Source organism: Pantherophis guttatus, chromosome 4 (assembly GCF_059756535.1).
Source record: "Pantherophis guttatus breed Tessera chromosome 4, ASM5975653v1, whole genome shotgun sequence".
Taxonomy (NCBI): Eukaryota; Metazoa; Chordata; class Lepidosauria; order Squamata; family Colubridae; genus Pantherophis; species Pantherophis guttatus.
In genome coordinates, this window is record NC_142066.1 from 81,205,312 (window position 1) to 81,229,194 (window position 23,883).

General features: G+C 36.7%; 1 protein-coding gene across 9 annotated transcripts in view; it reads right to left on the reverse strand.

Moving 5' to 3' along the window:
* The window catches only part of SEPTIN7 (septin 7), a 148,687-nt gene that overhangs the window by 21,215 nt on the left and 103,589 nt on the right, over positions 1-23,883 (reverse strand). For 5 of the 9 annotated variants that reach the window (XM_087894061.1, XM_060686116.2, XM_060686118.2 and 2 more), the window contains 4 exons: positions 11,744-11,840; positions 10,132-10,183; positions 9,146-9,271; positions 3,401-3,421 (listed from right to left, as the gene is read on the reverse strand). In XM_087894061.1, the coding sequence (XP_087750187.1) occupies positions 3,401-3,421; positions 9,146-9,271; positions 10,132-10,183; positions 11,744-11,840 (296 nt within the window). The remainder of the gene's footprint in view (positions 1-3,400; positions 3,422-9,145; positions 9,272-10,131; positions 10,184-11,743; positions 11,841-23,883) is intronic. The other 4 variants (XM_060686117.2, XM_087894066.1, XM_087894064.1 and 1 more) reach the window with 1 other exon arrangement.

Genomic DNA, 23,883 nt, shown 5'->3' on the forward strand with positions numbered 1-23,883 from the left:
TGGAGCTTCTTGGAGTTTTTTTTTTTTGCTTGATTTTCTTAAAGGGGAATGGTTGTTTTAAGCTTTTTACACCGCTGTTGGGAGGAAATACTCCCCTGTTGGAGTTCTTCCAGCCAGGGTGCAATGATCAGCACTTTGAATAAATAATTGAATAATGAAACAGAAGCTTTTAATGACAAGGAACCAAGATGAATGACATTCAGCAAGGCTTATTGGCTACCTAGAAAGATTGACATTCAAATGTGAGTTTACATACCCTTTCTGACTTTTGGTCTAAAACTGGTTTTTGGTGAAGTTTAATTCTGTGCTTGGTGATGTTTAATCCTGTGTTTAGTGATGAGATAATTTTCCCTATTCAGCTTTGTTTGGAAGGAAAAATGTTAATCTCTGTTCCTGAAAAGAAGCAGCTTCAGAAATCTGACTAGTTCTATTTGTTCTGGTAATTGGTTTAACAAGCAACAGATACTCTGTTTGCTCCTTTGCTTCATTCTGGAGAGCTTAAATGACCTTTCTGCTAAAGGGTTTCCCTTTATGAGCAAGAATTGGCTGCTGATAGTTATCATTGCATGTTAACTATTTTAATTCCTCAAGGTGCTCTGGGACCCTGCCTGATTTGTAACTCCAGTTTGCAGGTATTTCTAATCTAATGATTGGTATTTAGGGCAGCTTTCTACAAGCAAAGAAGCTTTTTGTATTTTTGTACAGGTAATCCTTGATTTACAACAGTTACAATGGCACTGAAAAAAGTGACTTATGACCATTTTTCACACTTACGACCATTGCAGCAAACTGTCATTAGGGCAAAGAAGCGATGCCACATGACCCCCTGGCCACAGCCACCCAGTCACATGAAGCACTGCAGTTGTGAAATGAGTGATGCGGTTGTTAAGAATGCTGCAACGGTCATAAATGTGAGGATGGTCATAAGTGTGAGGACCGGTCAGAAATGACTATTTTCAGCCCTCTGAGTAGTCCCTATGCACATAGCCACGGCCACCCAGTCACATGACCACCTAGCCACACCCAGCCGGTCACATGATCAATAAGCCACGCCCCCAGAACCGATTGTTAAAAAAATTAGATGCCACGACTGGGTACAACTGGAAACAGGGTTCTAAAACTCTGCCAATGGTTTTATGTGTTTGATATACAGAAGTATCTCACAAATAAGAGTGCACAACATGTTTCATTTTGAACTGTTTCAAGCATAAAACTTCTTGAAACTACTTGTTCTGAACATGAATGCTATCCCAAGTTCAAAACAAAATATTTCAAACATTTCAACTTGAAACATTTTGGAAATTTATTCATTTATTTTATTTAAGAGAATTTATATGGCCTCCCACTCACTCTTGGTGATTCTGGGTGGCTTACAAAAAAATAATACTTGAAATAGACCAAATTCACATTCTAAACAATTCAAAATGAATTATTTTTCATTCTTTTATGAATCCATATCATAAACAGGTTCAAACAGTAGAAAATGCTCCAGATTCTAATTTGAACATACCAAAATCTGCATACAAATCCAATCTGATCTTCATGAGACCACCAGAATTATACTATGCTGACATTTCTTAAATGATTTTGTTTAAAATTTTAATTACAGTAAAACTTCAGATGTCTGCTAGTTTTCTATTTTCAAAATTATCCAGCAATGTAAGGAAGAACTGAATCAATCTATATTCCTAAAATCAGACTACGTATCTTGGGTAAATTGATTGAAAAGAGAATACTTTTGTTTAATAATACCTATTTGAATATTAAAAAAACAAATGATTCTTATCCCCTACCAATATATATATATATAGAGAGAGAGGAAACCCTCTTGAACTCAGAGAAAATATGATAAATCACAAAAGAGCCACTTCAATCAGAAAAACCTTAAGTACTAGTTTTAGTTCAATGAGGACAAAGTAGCAAGTGAATTAAACACATTCAAATAAAAAAGATGGAAGGCGAAATACAAAGAATGTATTATTTACTAAATTATTATACTGGGAAACTAAGCATATAGAACTAGAGGAATGAAGAAGTCACAGGAATCCTGTAAACAATGAAGATTTCATGAGAACAACTACAGAGTTAATGTTTTCTAAACCAAATCCAAGTTTAATTGAAATATTTTGTACAACAAAAATAAAAGTATATTAAAATGGATTGATGTATATTTCAGGGATCCCTCTCCCCTGCAACGTAACAATTTCATTATCTGTATTTTAATAAAACAGCCCTTTCTGAAGACTGTTAGATTATACAGTTTCTAGAATCCAGCAGTCATTTTAATGTGCTTTGCTAGTTTACAGTTCACATATTTCTTATATATATACATATATAATATATATCTCAAAAAACAAAACCAAAAACTCCAGCTGATTTTTTAAAAAATATATACATTCACTACATTGGATGGATTTTAAATTGATTGCTTATGTAATTATTTTTATTGCTTCCATTGTCTTAACTTCTGTAAGCCGCCCTGAGTCCCTCGGGAGAAGGGGGGCATATAAGTACAATTAATTAATTAATTAATTAATTAATTAATTAAATAAATAAATAAATCTAGACAATCCAGCACCTACCAATATGCAAAATTTTATCAATTAAACAGAGGGAGAAAAAGCTAACTTGCTGCGATTTCTTTAAAATTGTTTTCCCTTTCCCTAATCCCTGACAATAGATATTATAAAACCTAAGGCTTGAAAAGAAATAATTCAGATAAATTAACTAAATATTTGACAGAAATAAAAATCTATTTGAGTGTTTCATCCCAGAGAGAATTTTTTAATCTGAGAAGAATCTATGGTTTTACATGCTAACGAAATGTACAAATGAGCAGGATATAGTATCTTTCACACTCTTTCAATACACACGTTGTGTATTGAGGAAAAGGGGGAGGTTTTAAAAGATGTTTGGGCAGAGAAATACCACATTATGATATGTAATACTGCTTAATTACTTGTTCTCTGTATGGTGCAAAAATTGGATGCATGTGACCAGTTAAACATAAAGCAGAATAGTAATTATCCTATGAATACAAAACTAAAAGATGAGAGTTTGTAAACCATTTCTTCTTTGTCTTCACAAGATAGTGCTTTTACATACTCAGATAAACTCTTTAACTTAAAAAGGTAAGAAATAAGCTTGTTTTCATATAATAGTATCAATAATGTATTTTATACCCATTATAGCCAAACCATTTTCTAGACTGTGAATAAAGATGCTCTTTAGTTCTCATAAATATTTAACCATATGTTAGGAAAATTTTAGAATAAAAGAAACATTAAAGCAAAAATAAAATGCACAAGCTGAAATTAAAGTTTTAAATATTACACTTAACATTGAAAGCCTTTTTTAAAAAAATTCTTAAGTCTTTTGAAAAATGGAAATGACCACTTACATGCCTTCAACTGTGTCAAATCTAAAAAACAAAAAAATATACAAAAGCTTAGCATGCTTAAATAAAACCACAAAAATAAAAAGCAGCAATTAAAAAAAAGCAAATTCATTATGGATTTGAAGCTATGCTGTTTTCTATGATCTTCTCAAGCAAGATTTCCATCATAGTGGTAGATGGTTAGTTAAAGCTAGGCTTTAAATATTCTGTTAATCAAGTGTTGCACATAATTAATGCAACTGCTATGCAAAGGTTTCAAAACTCTTTGCCTATGTTGATATGCCCAGAATTATGCATCCTTTTTAAAAAGAGGACTAAATATTCATCTAATTAACTATTCAACACAAACCTCAATTTACAACTCTCTTTAGGCCTATGCTACTCGCAAATATATTAAAATGCAATATTGCAGGCACTACATTTGACTGACCACATCAAAGACCACATCAAATGGAAAATACTGACAATAATTAATTTCGGATAACACTATAAGTAAGATACAATAGATACAAATGGCAACTCTTGCCTTGGTAAAGCAGAACTCATACTTCATTAACAAAGCCAGAAAAAGAACTCAAGTTTAACAGTATACATTGACTGCAGGTTCACTGCACTGAAACAAGTTTGGCACAAACTTAAAATATTCCATAAATTGAGAGAACTTACAACATGTCTGACTTGAAAAGTATGATTTTCTAAGTTTCAATTGAAAAAGTTTTATACCCTATAGCCATGATGGTGAACCTATGGCATGGGTGCCACAGGTGGCACGCAGAGCCATATCGGTGGGCACGCAAGCGTTGCCCTAGCTCAGCTCCAGCACGCATGCACACACGGCCATCTGATTTTTGGGCCTTCCGGGCCCACTGGAAGTCTGGAAACAGGCTGTTCCCGGCCTCTGGAGGGTCTCCAGGGGGGTGGGGGTGGGGAAGGCCATTTTCCCACCTCCCCAGGCTCCAAGAAAGCCTCTGGAGCCTGGGGAAGGTGAAAAATAGGCCTACTGGGCCCTCCATGCCATCACATGCCAAAAGTGGAGGGAGCGTGGAAGGGGTGTCGCACGTACATGTGCGGGGGGCAGGTTGTATTGAATTATGGGTGTGGGCATGCACGCACACAACCCCTCCCCGCATTCCCCCCGCTTTTGGCACACGATGGCAAAAAGGTTAGCCATCACTGCTCTATAGAAATCAATGAAAAGATTCCATTGCCTTAAAAATTACCTCCAATTTTCTATTGCATGCATAAGAACATGTTCTCAAGGATCATGAAATAATTATAGATTACAAGTATTACATCTATCAAAAACTTTCTAATAATTCTATCTGATGCTCCATAAAGAATTGCTACAAAAAATGGGTACGAGGAGGAAGAATTGAGCAAAGAATATACAACTAGCATGTTTCATTTAACATTATTCCTAAATTGCCAAATTGGAATTGCTATCAATTAAATTAAATTCAATTAAATTTTATCATTATGAACTGAGGTACAACTCTCTTAGTTCTATGCTATGTGAGTCCTATTTATTCTTTCTGAAATGGGAATTGATAGAACCCAAGTGCTTGATAGTTAAAGCTTTCTTCCTAGGGAACTCTTCTCTTTATTCATACATAAATTTATAAACTGAGCCAAGACAATATAAATCAGGACAATTATAATGCAGTTAATAGAGAATTCTTTGTATAAAACCTCAAATTATTATGCAAATTAATTAATATATGGTAATAATAATAAAATGCATTCTGGTTCCTGGTCCAGAAATATTATTAACTCCTATTTCTTGCAAGCTGTATGAAAGATTTTCTAAAGTACGTTTAAATTAGGTAAAAGATAATGAAGGTGCTATATAGTAAGAGTGGATTTACTATAATGCTTCTTAATATCCATTGATGTATTTCATATTCAGATTGCTAGAAATAATCTCTGAACATGTTTTCTATTTCATGAATGATAATTCCTCCTGCTAGTAATGGAATTCCACAGTCCTATTAGTACTCTATTGGTAGGCCAGCATTAGAAAATCTTCGTTCTTATATTGCTATGAGGTATTGGGAAAAAAATGTATTAATTTCATGGAGAAACTCATCAGAGTAGAAGACGGCACAAGGTTTTAAAGAAAAATAGTAAAAAAAATGAGTTAAAAAAAAACTTTAACCTTTAACCTAAAAAGCTGTAGACATGCAGCTGTTAAAATCCTTTTAAAATATTGCCCTGTTAGTTGGTAAAACAAAATAGAAGCTGTCAGTCCTAAGTAATTATACCAATTACATGCAAGACCACAGCCTAATTTATTTGAGTTAAAGAATTACTAAAAACTATATTATGCCGATATGAACAGTAAACAGCAATGAAGTTTTATGCCACAGACAAAAGCACACATTAAATCTGTAATGTTTTGTTCTAAACCCCTAAACATTTATAAACCTATCCTATTTAAAGAATCTATGATATTAAAGGGAGTGAGCAACAATTAATCAGTCTATTTTTGGTAAAATTATTTAAAAGAATTGTTAAGAAAATCGTATGAAGAAAACAATGTTAACTAATACAGATAATATAATGTTTCTGTGCTAAATAGTGAAAATTAAAAGGCTGTTTTTCTCAATTTTTCAGTCTATACTGAAACAAATAGTAACAAATTACTGAGATTGTTGGACACACATCTTCATTTGCAACCAATATTCAAAATAAATTCCTCAATTAATCTGATAATAAAATAAAAAAACTCCAAATGAAGCTAGACATGCAGTTATGTAAACAAACAGAATTTTTAAAAAACTTCTATGATGGGATGTTTCATTTTCAACTAGATAGTTTAAAGTCTGCGCAGTGGAAACTTTTAATAAATAAATATCCAATTCCCTTTCTGTCCCACTTGGTCCCCAAAGCATGTTTATCGCTCTGGATTTTGGAGAGGACAAGTAAGAAAATAAATGTAGTTTTAATACAGTACAGAACAATGCATCTGGGCAAGAATTCTTTGTTTTCATGGTTTGAGGAAAGAGTTTTTGTAGATGGTCTGAAAGCACTACATTTTTACATTTAATTGTTCAGATCCCAAATACTTAAACATTAGCTACTACTGATATCAATCATTATTCCCCTTTTAAAGCTTTGGTTGTTTGCTTGCTGGAGACAAAGTTTTTGATCCAATATGTTTCTTTTATCTGAACTACATTAGCTGTCAGTTTCTTTACAGACTTAATTTAAGGCACTAACACCGTGTTTCCCCAAAAATAAGACTGGGTCTTATTTTCTTTTGACCCCTGAAATAAGTGCTTGGCCTTATTTTCAGAGAGGTCTTACTTTTTTTGAGGTGCAGGTGGCGAGCATGGTCATCTCATGGCTGCTGGGCTCCTTAACTCCTTAACTGCGGCCTGAAGATCAGCTGAGCTGATCGGGAGCTGCCTCTCATTCTATCTCTCTGGGTGCCTGAAGGTATTTCTTGCATACCCTTGCCAGCCCCTGCCCTACCGCCGGGTACCAGGCAACCTTGCAGCCAAGGGCCCCTTGTCGAGTCCTGATCTGGGGCTCGCCATACAGGGGGTGGAGTCCATGGAGCTGCAACCATCGTAGCTGGCAAGTCCAATGACGAGTGAGGCTGTGGTGGCGGGACACATCAGGACAGCGCCAGCCAGATACTCGTCAGCAGGCCGCTCTCCTGTCAGGGTATGGCCATGAGCGGCACCGGCAGGCAACAAGGTGCACGGCTGGTGCAAAGAACAGGGAGGCGGCAGTGGCGGGACATGTCAGGACAGTGCTTGCCAGCCACTCGTCAGCAGGCCGCTCTCCTGGCTAGGTATGGCCATGAGTGGCAACGGGAGGCAATGAGGTGTGTGGCCGGCGCGAAGACCAGGGAGGCGATAGCACTTCCGGCGGCAGCGCAACACAGCCGCTTATCAGCTGTTTGTCCCTGCACCTATTTCAGCCATGCTTCCCAGAACTCTGAACCATGCTGTCGGCCAGGCCACGCCGCTGCAACTGGAAGTCCCATTGCTGCTATTCTTTGCACCAGCCACACACCTCGCTGCCTGCAGGTGCTACTCGCGGCCAGACCCAGCCAAGAGAGCGGCCTGCTGACGAGCGGCTGGCTGACACTGTCCTGACGTGTCCCGTCGCCACGCTCGTTGGACTCGCCACCTCCGATGATTGCAGCTCCGTGCCCCCCAAGTGTGGCGAGCCCCAGATCAGGACACAAGGGGCCCTCGGCTGCGAGGTTGCCTGGTGTACATTCTTGCCATGGCAGCTGGCAAGAATGTACAAAAAACACTTCCAGGCACCCAGAGAAATAGAATGAGAAGCAGCTCCAGATCAGCTCAGCTGATCTGTGGGTTGCGATTAAAGGGCCCAGCTGCCATTAGCTGAGCTGGCCACATCCATCCTTCACTAGGGCTTATTTTTGGGGTAGGGCGAATATTAGGTTTACCCCCCAAAAATCAGGCTAGGCCTTACTTTTTGAATAGGTCGTATTTTCGGGGAAACACGGTATTGATCTTTAAACCTTGCATGTTTGGAATCTGGATAATTGCTTCCATGTTTCTCTCAATAACCCAGGATAGTATAAAAACTGCGTTCATGCCACTATGGATAAGAATAAATAATATTGTTTTATGGGTGAGACATTAATAAAATTCTGAATTGTGATGGAACAAGGAGACTGAAATAGCACTGAAATAAAAATCCATGCTCAGTTAAAAGTCATGTACTTACTCTGATGTTTAATGTTGCAGATATTTGTCAGTATGAAAAGCAAAGGCAATAATATCAGGGTGCAAACACTTTCACTGTTGATTTTACATAAATAATTCCAAAAAATTCCAGGAACAGTTGAATTTTTAATTTTTTAAATTCTGAGATAGGAAGTAAACTGAAAACATTACTAACCTTAAGTTATGCTAGGGCCAATTATGTTTGCATACCTTATAAAGAATTTTAAAAAATTTAAAACAGTTCCCAAAATAAACAGGATTATTTTTTACAAGACAAATATTCATATAAAATGGCGAAGATAAGTTGAATTGGCAATATAAAATATCAGACATCTTTCCTATTATACGTTATCTATGACTATGCAGAGTTGGTCTTCATACAATTGGTCCATAAACAACTATATCCTGCAATACATTACATTAACCTCATTTGGACTAGAATGCACATGTTTCTGCTTTCAAAATGGCAAGATGAATCTTTTGACAGAAAAAATATTCCCACTAGGTTTTTGTAAGGAATACACACATACATACAAATGCCAAATGTAATTTATGAAATGTGTAGTAAAAATCTTGAAAACAATGTACTGAAATCCGAATCACGTAAGAAAGCAATATATGTATAGCACAAATTGAAATAATTCAAATAGCTCATAGTACATTATACGTATAGTATTTTGAAACAGATCAAACTACTAAGCAACACATATACATATTTGAGATTAGGTTTAACTAAAATCAATACAACATGCACATGATTGCATTCTGTGGTAGAGTCTGTTTGGATGAGATAAATTCTATTTACTTCAATAGACCTGTTCTTCACTCTGCCAATCAATTATGAAAAGCATATATTGAAATAGTGATGTATTTCTACTGTACTCATTTGCATTTTGAGATAGAATAACCTGGAAGGCTGCACGATGCTACACTGTTTTATGAGCCTTTAAAAATATAACAGGATTCAGAATATTTAACCTCAAATAATTCTCCAGAACCAGCTGGAACAAACTATAGCACCATCTAAATTACCACTTACTTTGTTAACTGCCCTTTGTTTTTGTTGTTGTCAACTCCATTATATGTTACAGCTGCCAATTTTCTGCTTCTGTAATTCTCATAATGGACATTATTAGTGACATCTTTCAGGTCTTGCATGTGAGTTCTAGAAAAGGAAACCAAAAACCCACTAGCAACTTATTTCCTGAATAGTACCATATAAATGCCATATATAAGCAACAGTGTTAAATTCTGCTTTCATAAAATGGTTTTCAAGTTTGTTTAAAAACTGAAATAGCCTTAGACTTACAACAGTTCGTTTAGTGACTGTTCAAAGTTACAACAGCACTGAAAAAGTGACTTATGACTATTGTGACATCCCCGTGGTCATGTGATCAAAATTTGGATGCCTGACAATTGGGCCATATTTGTGAGGGTTGCAGTGCCCTGGGGTCATGTCAACAACTTTTGCAACCTTCTGACAAGCAAAGCCAATGGGAAAGCCAAATTCACTTAACAACCATGTTACTAACGTAACAACTGCAATGACTCACTTAACAACTGTGGCTAGAAAGGTCGTAAAATGGGGCAAAACTCAACAAATGTCTCACTTAACAATATACATTTTGGGCTCAATTATGGTCGTAAGTCGAGGACTACCTCTATTATGGTTACTGTAAATTAGTTCAGGGCTGAAAAATTCTACATCTATACCCTCAAAGAGTAGAGTACAAGATTATTCTGTGATGCATTTAATATTGATGTTATTTTAAATTATATCCAACAGTTTCCCAAATGTATTATATGAAAATGGAAAATAAATGTTTTTACATCAGATATCAAGGTTTTTTTTACTCTTTCTTTCATACTCTTTGTTCTTGTGCCATCATGTTACCCTACACTGAAAATATGACACAGCCCTCTATTACTCCTTCTTATCACAGAATATAGGAAAGGTCCAAGTAAAGGAATACTTTACTTTTAAAAATGTATTGCCAATATTAATGTTTTAGACTACTTGTTTACCTTATTAACATGTTCCTTAGAATTGTGAAGTCACAGTGTTCGCCATTTTCAACTGCATAAAAAAATGCTTATTTTTAATACACTTTAATCAGCATCAGATGGGCAAGCTGCAAATTAAACCCTGTATTTGCCATTAGTAAAATTTCCCTTGATGCTTAGTAATTCAAAGGATACATCCATGTTATTTTTGTTGCAACAATATTGATATGCTTTGCCAATGCCTTCTTTCAGGAAGTTTTTATAATTTCCCACTTTAGTATATAACTCTGTTTGACTATAGATTCCCCATTCAAGTATTAACCAGGTCCAATTAGTTGATTTAATTTAAGATCAATAAAAAAGGTAAAAACAAACTTAATACATGTAATGTTGTATTACTGAAATCATTATAATTATCCAAACTTACAATTAGAAATAAACATAGTGTAATAAAACAAATATGAAAGTTAGCTGCAATTTAACAAACACATACGCTGTTTCCCCAAAAATAAGACCCAACCGGAAAATAGGTCCTAGATTTTTCAGGATACTCGTAATATAAGCCCCAGTTAATATCATCAGCCAGATGGACGCAATTAGTCTTGTATTTCCCCGAAAATAAGACCTAACCAGAAAATAAGCCCTAATGCAATTTTTGGAGCAAAAAATAATATAAGACCCGGTCTTATTTTGGGGGGAAGATGATAATAAAGTTGTGCTGTGCTTCTGATTCAAAAGCAAAATAATGTTCTAGAGCAGGAGTTCTTAAACCTTTTAAACAGGGGGCCAATTCACGGTCCCTCAGACTGTTGGGGGGCCAGACCATCTGGGCTGGCATGGCTAGGTGGTCATGTGACTGGGTGGGTATGGCCAATTTAGCAGTCCATTAAACAATACACACAAATTAAACTTTAATTTGTTATGCTCCTGGGGTGGAAAGCATGTTAGTGAAGGGATGTGGCTGCTTTGGAGTATGTGTGAGGGACTTCTGTTTGTTTGTTTGTTTGTACGTATGTGTGTGTGTGTGTGTGTGTGTGTCTCTCCCTCCCTCCCTCTCTGGAGGCTGGGGAGGCCAAAAACAGGCCTCTTTTTGGCCTCCTGAGGCCTCCACGCATCCTGTTTTTGGCCTCCTTGGCCCCAGTATCACTCTGCCGCCCAAAAATGGAGCCATTTTTGGCCTCCTGAGGCCTCCGCACATCCCGTTTTTTGCCTCCTGAGACTCCAGAAGGTGGGTGGGGGCTGGTGGGTAGGTGGGGTGATGTGGGTGAGGCAGCCTCGTGGTCCCAAGTGGGCTGGATTAATGGCTTTGGTGGGCCATAGTTTGAGGACCCCTGCTCTAGGGTCTAGACTGTTAAAATGAACTAATTGTAGAAGAGTTTTAAAATAATTCAAACATCCATAATATAATTCTTCAATTGAGTATCTCAGGAAATTCTCAATTTACATACATGTAAGTCTTATGATTTTGTTACAATATTAGTAAAAGATGTAAAATATAATTAAGGGTACTGTTATGTGGAGATAGAAGGGCAAGTGGGAAAGTCTGTACCTCTATTTTGTTTTTCTGAAACTGTAATATTCCTATAAAGATATAGCTTATTGCCCAATTATGTTACACATTCTATTCACTTACCTTCTGCAACACCCCAAGGATACTGTCTTCCCCTAATTCTCTTCCCATTGACTTCAATAATAGTATTACTACCAACTACTGCAAGAGGTAAACGGTCCTACAAAAGAAAGAGAATATTTTTTCCTAAAATAATTTATTGACAAGTTGGATAGAAAGTAAAACTTTTTGTACTTTTTTGAGATCACAATAAAAATAAGTGTCAAAGAAGAGTAGGGTCATTCCATGTCAAGTGGTCTGGGGCTCCCAGGTCGCCCATCACAGATTTTGATGAAATTTGGTGTGAACATGCACACACATCCCAATGAACATTGGTAAAGTGTTATGTTTGCTGATGCAATACTTGCAGAGATATAGTCATTTGTATGACCCCATACCGCAGCCTTTGACAGTATCACTCTGAGATTTCAGCAACTTTGAGACATAATATCTCTGGCAATATTTTGTTGAGAGAAACAAAACCTGGCCATCTTGTACAACTTGTTGTGCTCTATTAAATAAAATAATAAAAACATTCTCATGAGTGATCTCCATCTAGATAATTGGGAGCAAAGTTGGCTGAAAATGACCAGCGCAAAAAAAGGGTAAAGTTTGGCTTCTTATCTCTCCAGAAGGAAAGGTATGAGAAACATGAAACTTTGTGCGTAATAACTTAGCAACACAAGGTTGTCGAATATAAAATTTCATTCTCCTACTGCTTTCCAATAGTTCACAAATGGAGTGTAAAGTTGATGATTTTTGTAAAAATGCCAAAAATAGGGTATTTTCAGCCCGCTTTTACAAAAAAAGACCTTCTGGAAACTGTGTTAAATCATTCTCATTAGAAAGAACATGTTTCAAACCCTCTAAAAAAGTAAAGTTGGTGTTTCATCGCTGACATATAAAGCCCTAAAAATAGGGACAAAGTGGAGGACATTGCTATGGCAGCGTCACATGCATTCTATTATTTTTTCGTCTTGTTTGTTTTATATGGACATCATTACTACTATTATATTGCGTTGGTCCATGGTGACATTGTCATTACCAGTTTAGGCACTTGATCTAGCAACCCTAGAGGGCACACCTGATAGCCATGCAATACCAGCCACGGGTGGGTTTCTTGGTTCAGGATCCCAAGCCTGTAGTTTGGTTTCTTCCTCGAGGTTCCAAAGCCTTGTGTGAGTATCTGTCTGGTTCCCAAGCTGGCAATTGGGCAGCTTATCCTAGGTTCCCAAGCCTCAAGTGGGTATCTTATATGGTTTCCAAGCAGAAGTCCATACTGTTTGTATGAACTGCCGAATTCCAATGATCACTTATTTATTATTGAATTTATGCACCACGTTCTTTAGCATCGCTTCTGGGAATTGATACTGTTGACCTAACGATGTAACTGAAGGTGCTGGAAACACGCAAATAAGATGTGGTTCTGGAACCCAACAAACATTGTGTCTTTCAGGACAATAAAATGAATGAGCAGGGCCTCGCAGATGTATAAACCAATGCATCATTTTGTTCAATAGAAATTTCCATGATACTGGTGATGACCTCTGGTGCCAGCTATTATGCTGCTAACTTTCCATCTTTCTTCTTGCAGCATCCTGCTTTCTTCGATTTCTCTCTTCGGAAAGTAGATATATTTAATTCCATGAATGTTTCTGTCGCAAAAGTTGAACAGATCTGTCGGCATCAGTATTTGGTCAGTTGATGGTCACTAGAGGCTGGCTTGAGCAGCCAAACATTAAGTCATGCTGCCAACTCCATCGCATGGTGATTTGGTGAAACAAAATCAGATGGTGAAACAGTCACGGACTTTAATATATATACATTCCGAAAGAAGAAATCGAAGAAAGCAGGATGCTGCAAGAATAAAGATGGAAAGTTAGCAGCACAATAGCTGGCACAAGAGGTCATCACCAGTTTGTGCCAATTGATTCAAATTCGATTTCTGTCAGCAAAATTTCAAATGACACAGCTAACTTGTGGCCAAAATGTCCAATACTATCGATCCGAATTTAAAATTGGCCGACCTATTTCCCGGTTGTTATGTTGCCTGCATTTATGACAAAAATGGTGGGTAGGTAACGTTGTGGAAATTTCGATCGAACAAAATGATGCATTGGTAACATTTATGCATCTGCGAGACCCTGCTCATTCATTTTATTGTCCTGAAAGACACAATGTTTGTTGGGTTCCAGAACCACATCTTATTTGCATGCTTTCAGCGCCTTCAGTTACATTGTCAGGTCGACTGTATCAATTCCCAGAAGCGCTGCTAAAGAACGTGACGCATAAATTCAATAATAAATAAGCGAACGTTGGAATTTGGCAGTTCATAAGAACACTATGGACCGGCTTGGAAACCATATAAGATACTCACTTGAGGCTTGGGAACCTAGGATAAGCTGCCCAATTGCCAGCTTGGGAACCAGATAGATACCCACACAAGGCTTTGGAACCTCGAGGAAGAAACCAAACTACAGGCTTGGGATCCTGAATCAAGAAACCCACCCGTGGCTGGTATTGCATGGCTATCAGGTGTGCCCTCTATGGCGATGGGGTTGCTGGGTCAAGTGCCTAAACTGGTAATGACAATGTCACCATGGACCAATGCAATATAATAGTAGTAATGATGTCTATATAAAACAAACAAGACAAAACAATAATAGAATGCATGTGACGCTGCCAAAGCAATGTCCTCCACTTTGTCCCTATTTCTAGGGCTTTATATGTCAGCGATGAAACACCAACTTTACTTTTTTAGAAGGTTTGAAACATGCTCTTTCTAATGAGAATGATTTTTTTTAAAAAAATAATTTTTATTGAATATAAATGTTAAAAAAGACATACGTAACATATACACAACAAACATTTATACAACATATACACAAAAAGAGTATAATTTCTTCTTAAGCATTTTTTCAGAGTGACATTCTACAATTCTACTTATGATATATTCCTTCACCTCTCCTTAATCTAATAACATTTATTATTATATATATATATATATTTAAATCGGTAATATTTCCCCCTATATTTTTTGTATATTTCTGATTTTTAACCAATTATACCAATTATTCCATATTTTGTAATAATCTGATTCTTCTCTTTCTTGTAATTCTTTGGTTAACCTATCCCTTTCAGCACATTCTAAAATTTTTCCTATTACTTCTGTTTCACTTGGTGTTTTTTCTTGCTTCCAATTTTTTGCGTAGGTTATTCTTGCAGCAGTTAATATGTGAATTGTGAGATATTTGATATCCTTACGGTATGATTTGTTAAAGATTCCTAATAGAAATGTTTCTGGTTCTTTTTCAATCTGTGTTTTTGTTATTTGTTCCAACCATTTTTTGATGTTAGACCAAAATTTCTTTGCTGCCAGGCAAGTCCACCATAAATGATAGAAAGTCCCTTGTGCCTTTTTGCACTTCCAACAAATCGGGCTATTTTTAGGATGTATTTTTGCCAATCTGGTTGGAGACATATGCCACCTATAAAACATTTTCAGTTGGTTTTCCTTGTACGCCGTTGCTTTCGTTAAATTTAGGTTTACCTGCCAGAACTTTTCCCATTTTTCCAAAGGTATTGTGTGTTTGATGTTTTGAGCCCATTTAATCATAGTTTCTTTGACTGTCTCTTCTTCCAATTTATAGCGTAGAAGAAAATTGTAAATTCTACTAATTAATTTATTTTCTGAATCTAATATAATTTTATCTATTTCTTGTTTTTGATTATAAATTTCATATGCTTTAATATGTTCTCTGTATTTGGATTGTATTTGAGTATAAGTTCACCAGTCTATTTCTCTGTGTAAATCTGTCTCCAATTGTTGTTTTGTCTTTAATTTGCCTTGATAGTCAATTTATATCTAATTATTTTTGTCTTCTCTGTTAAATTTGGGTGTCTAATTGATTCTGCCGGTGCTAGCCAATTTGGTATTTTCATATAATGTTGTTTTCTAATTTTAAGCCAAATTTGTAATAATGAGTTTCTTATTGTGTGTCTTTTAAAATATGAATGTGTTTTGTATTTCTCATCCCACATAAAGGAGTGCCAGCCAGTTTGGAGTTCGTGTCCCTCAATTGTTAAAATTCTAGAGTCCTTTAATTCTATCCAATCTTTGACCCATGATAGTACAGCTGCTTGGTAATATACCTCCCAGTCAGGGAGTGCAGCTCCTCCTCTATCTTTTGTATCCTGAAGCAGCTTAAATTTTATTCATGGCCTTTTCCCTTGCCATATAAATTTAGATGTTATTTTATTCAGCTTTTCAAAAAACGGTTTAGCTATTTTAATTGGGGTGACCTGAAACAAATATAAAAATTTAGGTAATATAGTCATTTTGATGGCCGAAATTCTTCCTAGGAATGAAATGTGTAAATTTTCCCATTTTTCTAAGTCTTTCTTTGTTTGTTCTAGTAATTTATCATAATTGTTTTCTTTAATTGCTGATGTTCTTGTAGATAACCAGATTCCTAGATATATTTTTGTTGTTGTTGTTTGGATTTGTATATTATCTGTCAATTCTTTTGTTTGGATTTCTGTAAGGTTTTTTACAATTAGCTTCGATTTACTTTTATTGATTTTTAGTCCGGCCACTTCTCCAAATTCTTCTATTTTTTGGAACAAATTAGGTATAGATTCCATAGGATTTTCTATCAAAAACACTAGGTCATCAGCAAAGGCTGAGCTTTGTATTCTTCTCTATTGATCCTTAAACCTTCAATTCCTTGGTCTTCTCTAATTTTTTTCAACAGGATTTCCAATGATAGAATATATAGTAAGGGGGAAAGTGGACAGCCTTGTCTGACTCCTTTTGTTATATTAAATTTGTCTTTTATATCATCATTCATAATTATCCTTGCTGATTGCTTGGTATAGATTTCTGCTATAATTTTCCCAAATTTTTCCTCAATTTGCATATTTTGTAATTGTTCAATCATAAATTTCCAATTTTGATTATCGAAGGCATTTTGGGCGTCAAGAAAAACCAACGCTGCCTGCTTCTCCGGGTGTGATTCATAATATTCTAGAGCATTAAGTACTATTCTCATATTGTTCTTTATTTGGCGTCCCAGCAGAAATCCATTTTGGTCTGGGTGTATATATGTATTTAATCAGTGGTGGGATTCTGCCGGTTCTAGGGGGTTCGGCTGAACCCTTTGTTAAATTGCTGGCTCGCCCCGCCCCTTGCCCCGCCCCTCCGCACTACTATTTATTGCCAATAAATGGGGCGAGCGAGCCAGCAATTTAACAAACGGTTCAGTGTTTTTTTGTAATTTATTGGCCCCGCAGCACACCGAACTGTTTGTTAAATTGCTGGCTCACCCGCCCCTTGCCCCGCCTCCGACCCGCGCGGCACCAGCCTACTGTAGCCAGGGGTAGGCAGTTGTGGCTCTTTTACAACCTGTGGCCTTCAACTCCCAGAATTCCTGAGACAGCCAAGCTGCCACCATTGCCCACCCCTTCCCTAGCCTGAGTTCCGCTGCCTGGGATCCACATGGACTGCCACGTGGTTCCCCACCAGCTCCGGACGCAAGAGAGCAGGATGGAGAAAGCAGCTTCCACGCCTTCACTCACCCTCACTCTCTGCTCTGTTGGATCGCTGGCCGTTCGCTTACCCCGCCCACTCCCAATCTATTGCTGCCTCCAAAGTCCCAGCTGATGGCTAGAGGAAAAAAAACTGTTCAAATTCTTGCCGCGGGCTTCAAAGGGCCGCCCTATAGCCAGTGGTGGGATTCTGCCGGTTCTAGGAGCCGAACCGTTTGTTAAATTGCTGCCTTGCCCAGCCCCTCCGCACCACTATTTATTGCCAATAAATAGTGGTGGGCGAGGGACGGGCGAGCCAGCAATTTAACAAATGGTTCGGTGTTTTTTTGTAATTTTATTGGCCCGCGGAGCTTCAGCATAGGCTAATTAGCCCTTGCTTAGATCAGCTCCCGAGTCTCAGCTGATTTGTCTCAGCCATTTTGCTCAGGGCTCTGCTGCTTGCTGGAGCAATTTTTTTCCCCTAGCTATCCTGAAAAACGAAACTGAAACCTGCTTGCTGTTGCTGCAACGTTGGATAATTAGGCAGGCAGATTTCTTTTTCCTCACCAAAAAAGGTAGGTGCAAACAATGGGAAATTTAGGGAAAAAGAGGAGAGTTCAAGATTTTAAAACACAAAAGAAAAAAAGCTCTATTTAACTAGGGAATTGTAATAATTGAGATACTATTAATTGTATATTTCTGAAAGCAGAAATGATTAAGTTGTGGTTTGGAGGAATATATGGGGGAAATTATTTGGTTTACTATTATTGGTAAATATAATTAATTGATTTGTAAGAAATTGGATTGCATGGAAATAATTGGAATATTCATGTTCATATTTATTAATATACAAAAAAAGTAGTTATATAACTAATTGATTTATATTAAAATGTTGAATTTATATTAAACAACTAATATTACATAATTAACCAATGTGAGGATGGATATAAAAATAGATGACAATGGGAAGGGGTATAATATAGAATAGAAGGGAAAAATTGAATTTCATTAAGATTAGAGATGAGGATGAAGGGTAATATTGGTTTTTTACAAAAATAGATGAGAAATAAATATGGCAAAAGGGAAATATAGAAATTGTAAATTTAATTGAAATGACTAAACACTGTTTAAATTTGTGAACCGGCCAAATACTCTGTTCAAAGAAAATACATTGTACGTTTGTATGTGTGTTTCTAATTATTGTTATTTATTCATATTTATTCTCTTTTATTCTTTAAAGTTTAACAATTCATTCTTTTATCTTAATATCTTTATATTTGTTTGGGGTTGGCTTTCTTCCCTTTCATCTTTTTTATTGTACAGCAATCTTTCTCCTCAAACCTACCACCTCTCTCTTTTCTTTCCTTCTTACTTTCGCTTCCTCCCCCTCTTCTTCTCCTCCCTACTTCCTCTTCCTTTCTCCTTCTCCTCCTCTCTTCCTCCCTCTCTTACCCTCCCTCCTACTCTAATTTCCCTTGCCTTCCTTCATCCCTCTCTATTGCTGTATCCTTTTATGCACAGGGACTACTCAGAGGGCTGAAAAAGTTATTTCTGACTGGTCCTCGCACTTTTGACCAGTCCTCGAACTTACGACTGTCCTCACATTTTACATTTTTGCCCTATCTTGTCACCATGAAGAGAAGCAGTTGTGAAATGAGTGACATGGTTGTTAAGAATGCTACAATGGGCATAAATGATGACCAGTCATAAGTGCGAAAACCGGTCAAAAGTGCGAGGACCTGTCAGAAACCACTTTTTTCAGCCCTCTGGGTAGTCCTTTTGTGCATATGGACTACTCAGAGAGCTGAAAAAGTTATTTTTGACTGGTCCTTGCACTTTTGACCAGTTCTCGAATTTACGACTGTCCTCACATTTTACTTTTTTTGCCCTATCTTATCACCATGGTGAAAAGAAGCAGTTGTGAAATGAGTAACATGGTTATTAAGAATGCTGCACGGGCATAAATGTGAGGATGGTCATAAGTGCGAAGACCGGTCAAAGTGCGAGGACCTGTCAGAAACCACTTTTTTCAGCCCTCTGGGTAGTCCTTTTGTGCATATGGACTACTCAGAGGGCTGAAAAAGTTATTTTTGATTGGTCCTCGCACTTTTGACCAGTCCTCGAACTTACGACTGTCCTCACATTTTACCTTTTTGCCCTATCTTGTCACCATGGTGAAGAGAAGCAGTTGTGAAATGAGTGAATTGTTAAGAAAGCTGCACGGGCATAAATGTGAGGATGGTCATAAGTGTGAGGACCGGTCAAAAGTGCGAGGCCCAGTCATAAATGACTTTTTTCCAGTCCTCTGAGTAGTCCCTATGCACATAGCCACGCCCACCCGGTCACATGACCAGCTAGCCACGCCTACACAGTCACATGACCAGCCAGCCATGCCTAGTCACATGACCAGCTAGCCACGCCCACCCAGTCACATGATTGCCAAGCCACACCCCCAACTAAGCCACACCCACAGAACCTGTTGTTAAAAAAATTGAATCCCACCACTGTATTTAATACTGATTTAATCCTTTCGGCCAAGATTGCTGCAAATATTTTGTAATCAGCATTCAATAATGAAATAGGTCTGTAGTTTTTAATTAACTGGAGATCTGTATCTTCTTTTGGAATGATTGTTATTATGGCTTCTGTCCATGAATTTGGTATTTTGTCTTTCTCCATAGCTTCATTATATAATCGCAACATATTCTCTCCCAATACTTCTTGCATTGTTTTATGTATTTCTACCGGTAGCCCGTCGGGTCCCGGTGTTTTATTGTTTTTTTGCTTTTTCAGTACTTCATCTAGTTCTAATTTGGTTATTGGCCTATTGAGAGTTATTCTTTGTTCTTCTGTGTTTTTTGGCATTCCTGATTTCCCTACGTACTGTTTTATCTTGTCTTCCTCTATTTTTCTCTGATTATATAAATTCGCATAAAATTTCTTAATTTCTTTTTTGGTCTCTTTACTATGTTGAATTTCTCCTTTATAGTCTTTCAATTGGTATATCGTTCTTTTTTTCTGTTCTTTTTTCAGTTTATAGGCTAGCCATCTGCCCGTTTTATTTGCGTGTTTGAAATAATTTTGTTTCGCCATTTTTATTTTTTGGGCTAGTTCTATTTGGTTTATCAAATTCAATTTATGCTTAATCATTTCCCATTCTTCTCTTATTGTTTTGTTCTGGGGCTTTTCCTGGAGTTTTTGTTCTATTTGTTTTAGGTCTTTTTCTAAATTATCTAATTGTTTTTTCTTCTCTTTATTCTTTTTCCTAGTATATGCTATTACTAGGCCCCTTATATATGCTTTTAAAGTATCCCATGTGTTTTGTAAAGAGGTTTCCTCTATTTTATTTATCTGAAAAAATATTTTTACTTCCTTTTCTAACATCGAATTAAATTCTTTTTCTTTACATAATCTTTGGTTCCTTGTCCATCTCTTACATCTTCTTTCCCCTTTCCAGTTTATGAATAGTGGATTGTGGTCTGCCCATTGGTTTGTGCCTATCTCAATTTTTTCTACTTCTATTTTGATATTTGGGGTCATCCATGCCATGTCCAATCTTGACCAGGAGTTATGCAGATGGGAGTAAAAGGTGTATTGGGACTCTTCTTCATGTGTTTCCCTCCATACGTCTGCCAAGTTTACTTCTTCAGCCATAGTAAAAAATTCTTTTGGAAGTATTTCTTTTTTCTCCCCCCCCCCCAGTTTTGTAGTCCTTCTTTGCATTTACTATTGCATTATAATCCCCTATTACACAAATATCGTCATATTCTAATTCTGCTAATTTTATATGTAGGTCTTTAAAAAAAAACTGTAGTTTTTGGTTAGGTGCATAAATCACTACAATTAACATTTTCCTCTTTCCTATTTCTAGTTCTACCATCACCACTCTACCTTGCTCATGGTATAAACTAATTTAATTGTATTTTTTCTTTTACGTAAATCACTACTCCTTTTTTCTTTTTTTGGGCCAGAGATGAATATAGTTTTCCTAATTTGGGGTTTTCTAAGATTTTTTGATAGTCTTTTTGAATGTGTACTTCTTGCAGACATATCACATCTGCTTCTAATTTTCGTAATTTTGTGAAAATTTGATTCCTTTTCTTTGGGGCATTTAAGCCATTAATATTTACTGAGAAGAGTTTGATCTGTTCATCCATTGCCTATCGTATCTGTTTTTTTGTGTTTCTTGTTTCCATCCGTGCCTTAGCTTTTGTACCTTCTCTCTGTTCTCTCTCTTTTTCTTGCCTCTGTCTTATTTCTTTTTCTTGATTTGTTTCTATTGGTTCTTCTTCTTGGCTTTTACTATCTGTTTCCTCCTTGCTTTCCTGTTCTTCTTCTAGTCTAAAGTGTGTGTTATGGAATTCTCTTGCCTTTTCTAGAGTGTCTATTTTATATTTTTTGTCTTCCCACGTAATTAAGATCCCCTCTATTGGCAGCCATCTGTACATTATCTTATATTTGATCAATAGTTGTGTTAAAAACTGATATTGTTGTCGTAGATTTCTTACTCTTCGGGGTATCTGTTTTAAAATTATAATTTCTTTTTCATTATAGATCACCGTTTCTTCTCTAGATTTCTTATAGGCTTCATCTCGGATTGATTTTTTTAAGAATTTGACATGGACTTCTCTCGCCAGACAGTGTTTTCTTATATAATTTGTTTGTACGTGGTAAGTTTCATTCAATTGTCCTTTTATTTCTTCTGGCTCTTTTTGTCTCATTCCTGCGATAATTTCCACCATCTTCCCTTCTAAATCCTCTTTTTTTTCTTCTGGAATATTTTGAAAACGCAAGAAGTATGAGGCCTTTTCCATTTCGAGCATGGCCAAGGAATCTGACATTTCTTTATTTAGTTGTAGGGTTTTTTGTTCCATTGCTTCTACTTTTAATTCCACATGATCTATTTTTGTTTCTGTTTTCCTAATTCTCTGTTCATTTTCTGCTACAGAATTTTGAATGCCCCCAATTTTATCCTTCATAGTCTTGATATCCTCCTTGACTTCTCCTATTTCATTTCTAATCTCTGCATGGAACGTTCTCATTTCTTCCTGATTTTCAGCTATTTTTTCTTGTATTTGGAGCAGTGTTTCCTGGATCTTTTGAAACATATCTTGTATTACATTTGGTGCCATTTCCAGTTTTTCTTTTTCTTTTTCTTTCCCCATCATGCTATCTATTGTTTTTTGTTGTGAGGGGGTAGGAGTCATTACTAACGTATTGGTTGTAGGTTTTTTCCCTGTCTTTGTTATGGTGGATATTGTAGACATTTTCAATATTCGTGTAAAGCTTTCCAACCTTAACATCAATTACTAAGTTATTCCTTAGTATCTCTTTTCCCCTCCAAACACTGTTTATACACCGCACAGCTTATAGTTATATTATATTATATTGCCAATTATCCCAATTGAGCAATTCTTATTCACAATATAAATCAATTTACTTATCAATCAAGATTTTAGTTTAATTTTCTTAATTTTCTAATTAGCAATCTTTTCAATTACCCCCTTTTTCAATGTCTATCTCAAACGTACAATCAACTCATTTGTTATTTTGTATAAAAATCAATCTTTCACTTTAACAATAATTCCTTATCTAACCACAATTTCACAATACAATTTATAGCTATAAAAATATTATCTTATATATTTCTTTTAAATATTAAACTTATTAACTAATTAAACAGTTCAAAATTAATAATTCACTTCCTTCTTGTCTTAATTTTTATTTTCTTTGGTCTTTGTTGTCTTCTTGCTTACCTCTCTCGATCAGTTCTTTCACGGTCATAAAAACGCGATCTGTGTCCGTCTCTGTCTTTTTTTTTTTTTTACTTCTCCCAGTAATCGGATCTCTGCATTCAGTTTTCAAATCTTTTTTTTTAAACTTAAGTTCTTATTGTCCAAATTTATTTGTAAATCCAAAGTCCGAAATCCAGACAGGTCTTCTGTATCCGTGAATTTCACCACTTAGTCCGGTATTTCAGTCTCTGCACTCAGTTTTCGATATTTTGGGTTTTGAGTCAGTTATAGTTCCCAGGTTCAAACGGCTTGTCTATATCCACAGAGTCCACAGGCTGCTCCCTTTGCTCAGCTGTAAAAGTCTGCACTCACACCGCTTCGAGCACTATTTCTCCTTTTCTTATATTTGCTTAGTCATTCTATGGGTTCTCTCTTCCGCGCTGTAGTTGTTTCCCCTTTTTTCCTTCTCCTCTTGTACCGCTGCTGTTGTAACTCACTTGTCTTCCTCTGATTCGAGCTTGCGTTTCCTGTTTACTGCCTCTATTGTAGGTGATCTATCTGACTGTCACTCGGATTTGCTTCCACTATTTGCTTCGATCTAGGCGGGCGCCATCACTCCTGTCCGCCGATAAGGCCGACTTCTCCACCAATTTAAGAGGTTGATCACTCGACCTCCCTGATGACAGAGCAACACCAGGGGGCTTCGCGAGTTCCTCTTTCGTTTCCCGATCCCTCCATGTTCGGGAATGCCCTTAAAGATCAATTAATGAGGAAATTTGGGTATCAGAGCCTCCGTTTCCTCACCCGTTCGTGATGATGTCACCGCCGGAAGTCCCCTCTAATGAGAATGATTTAACAGAGTTTCCAGAAGGTCTTTTTTTGTAAAAGCGGGCTGAAAATACC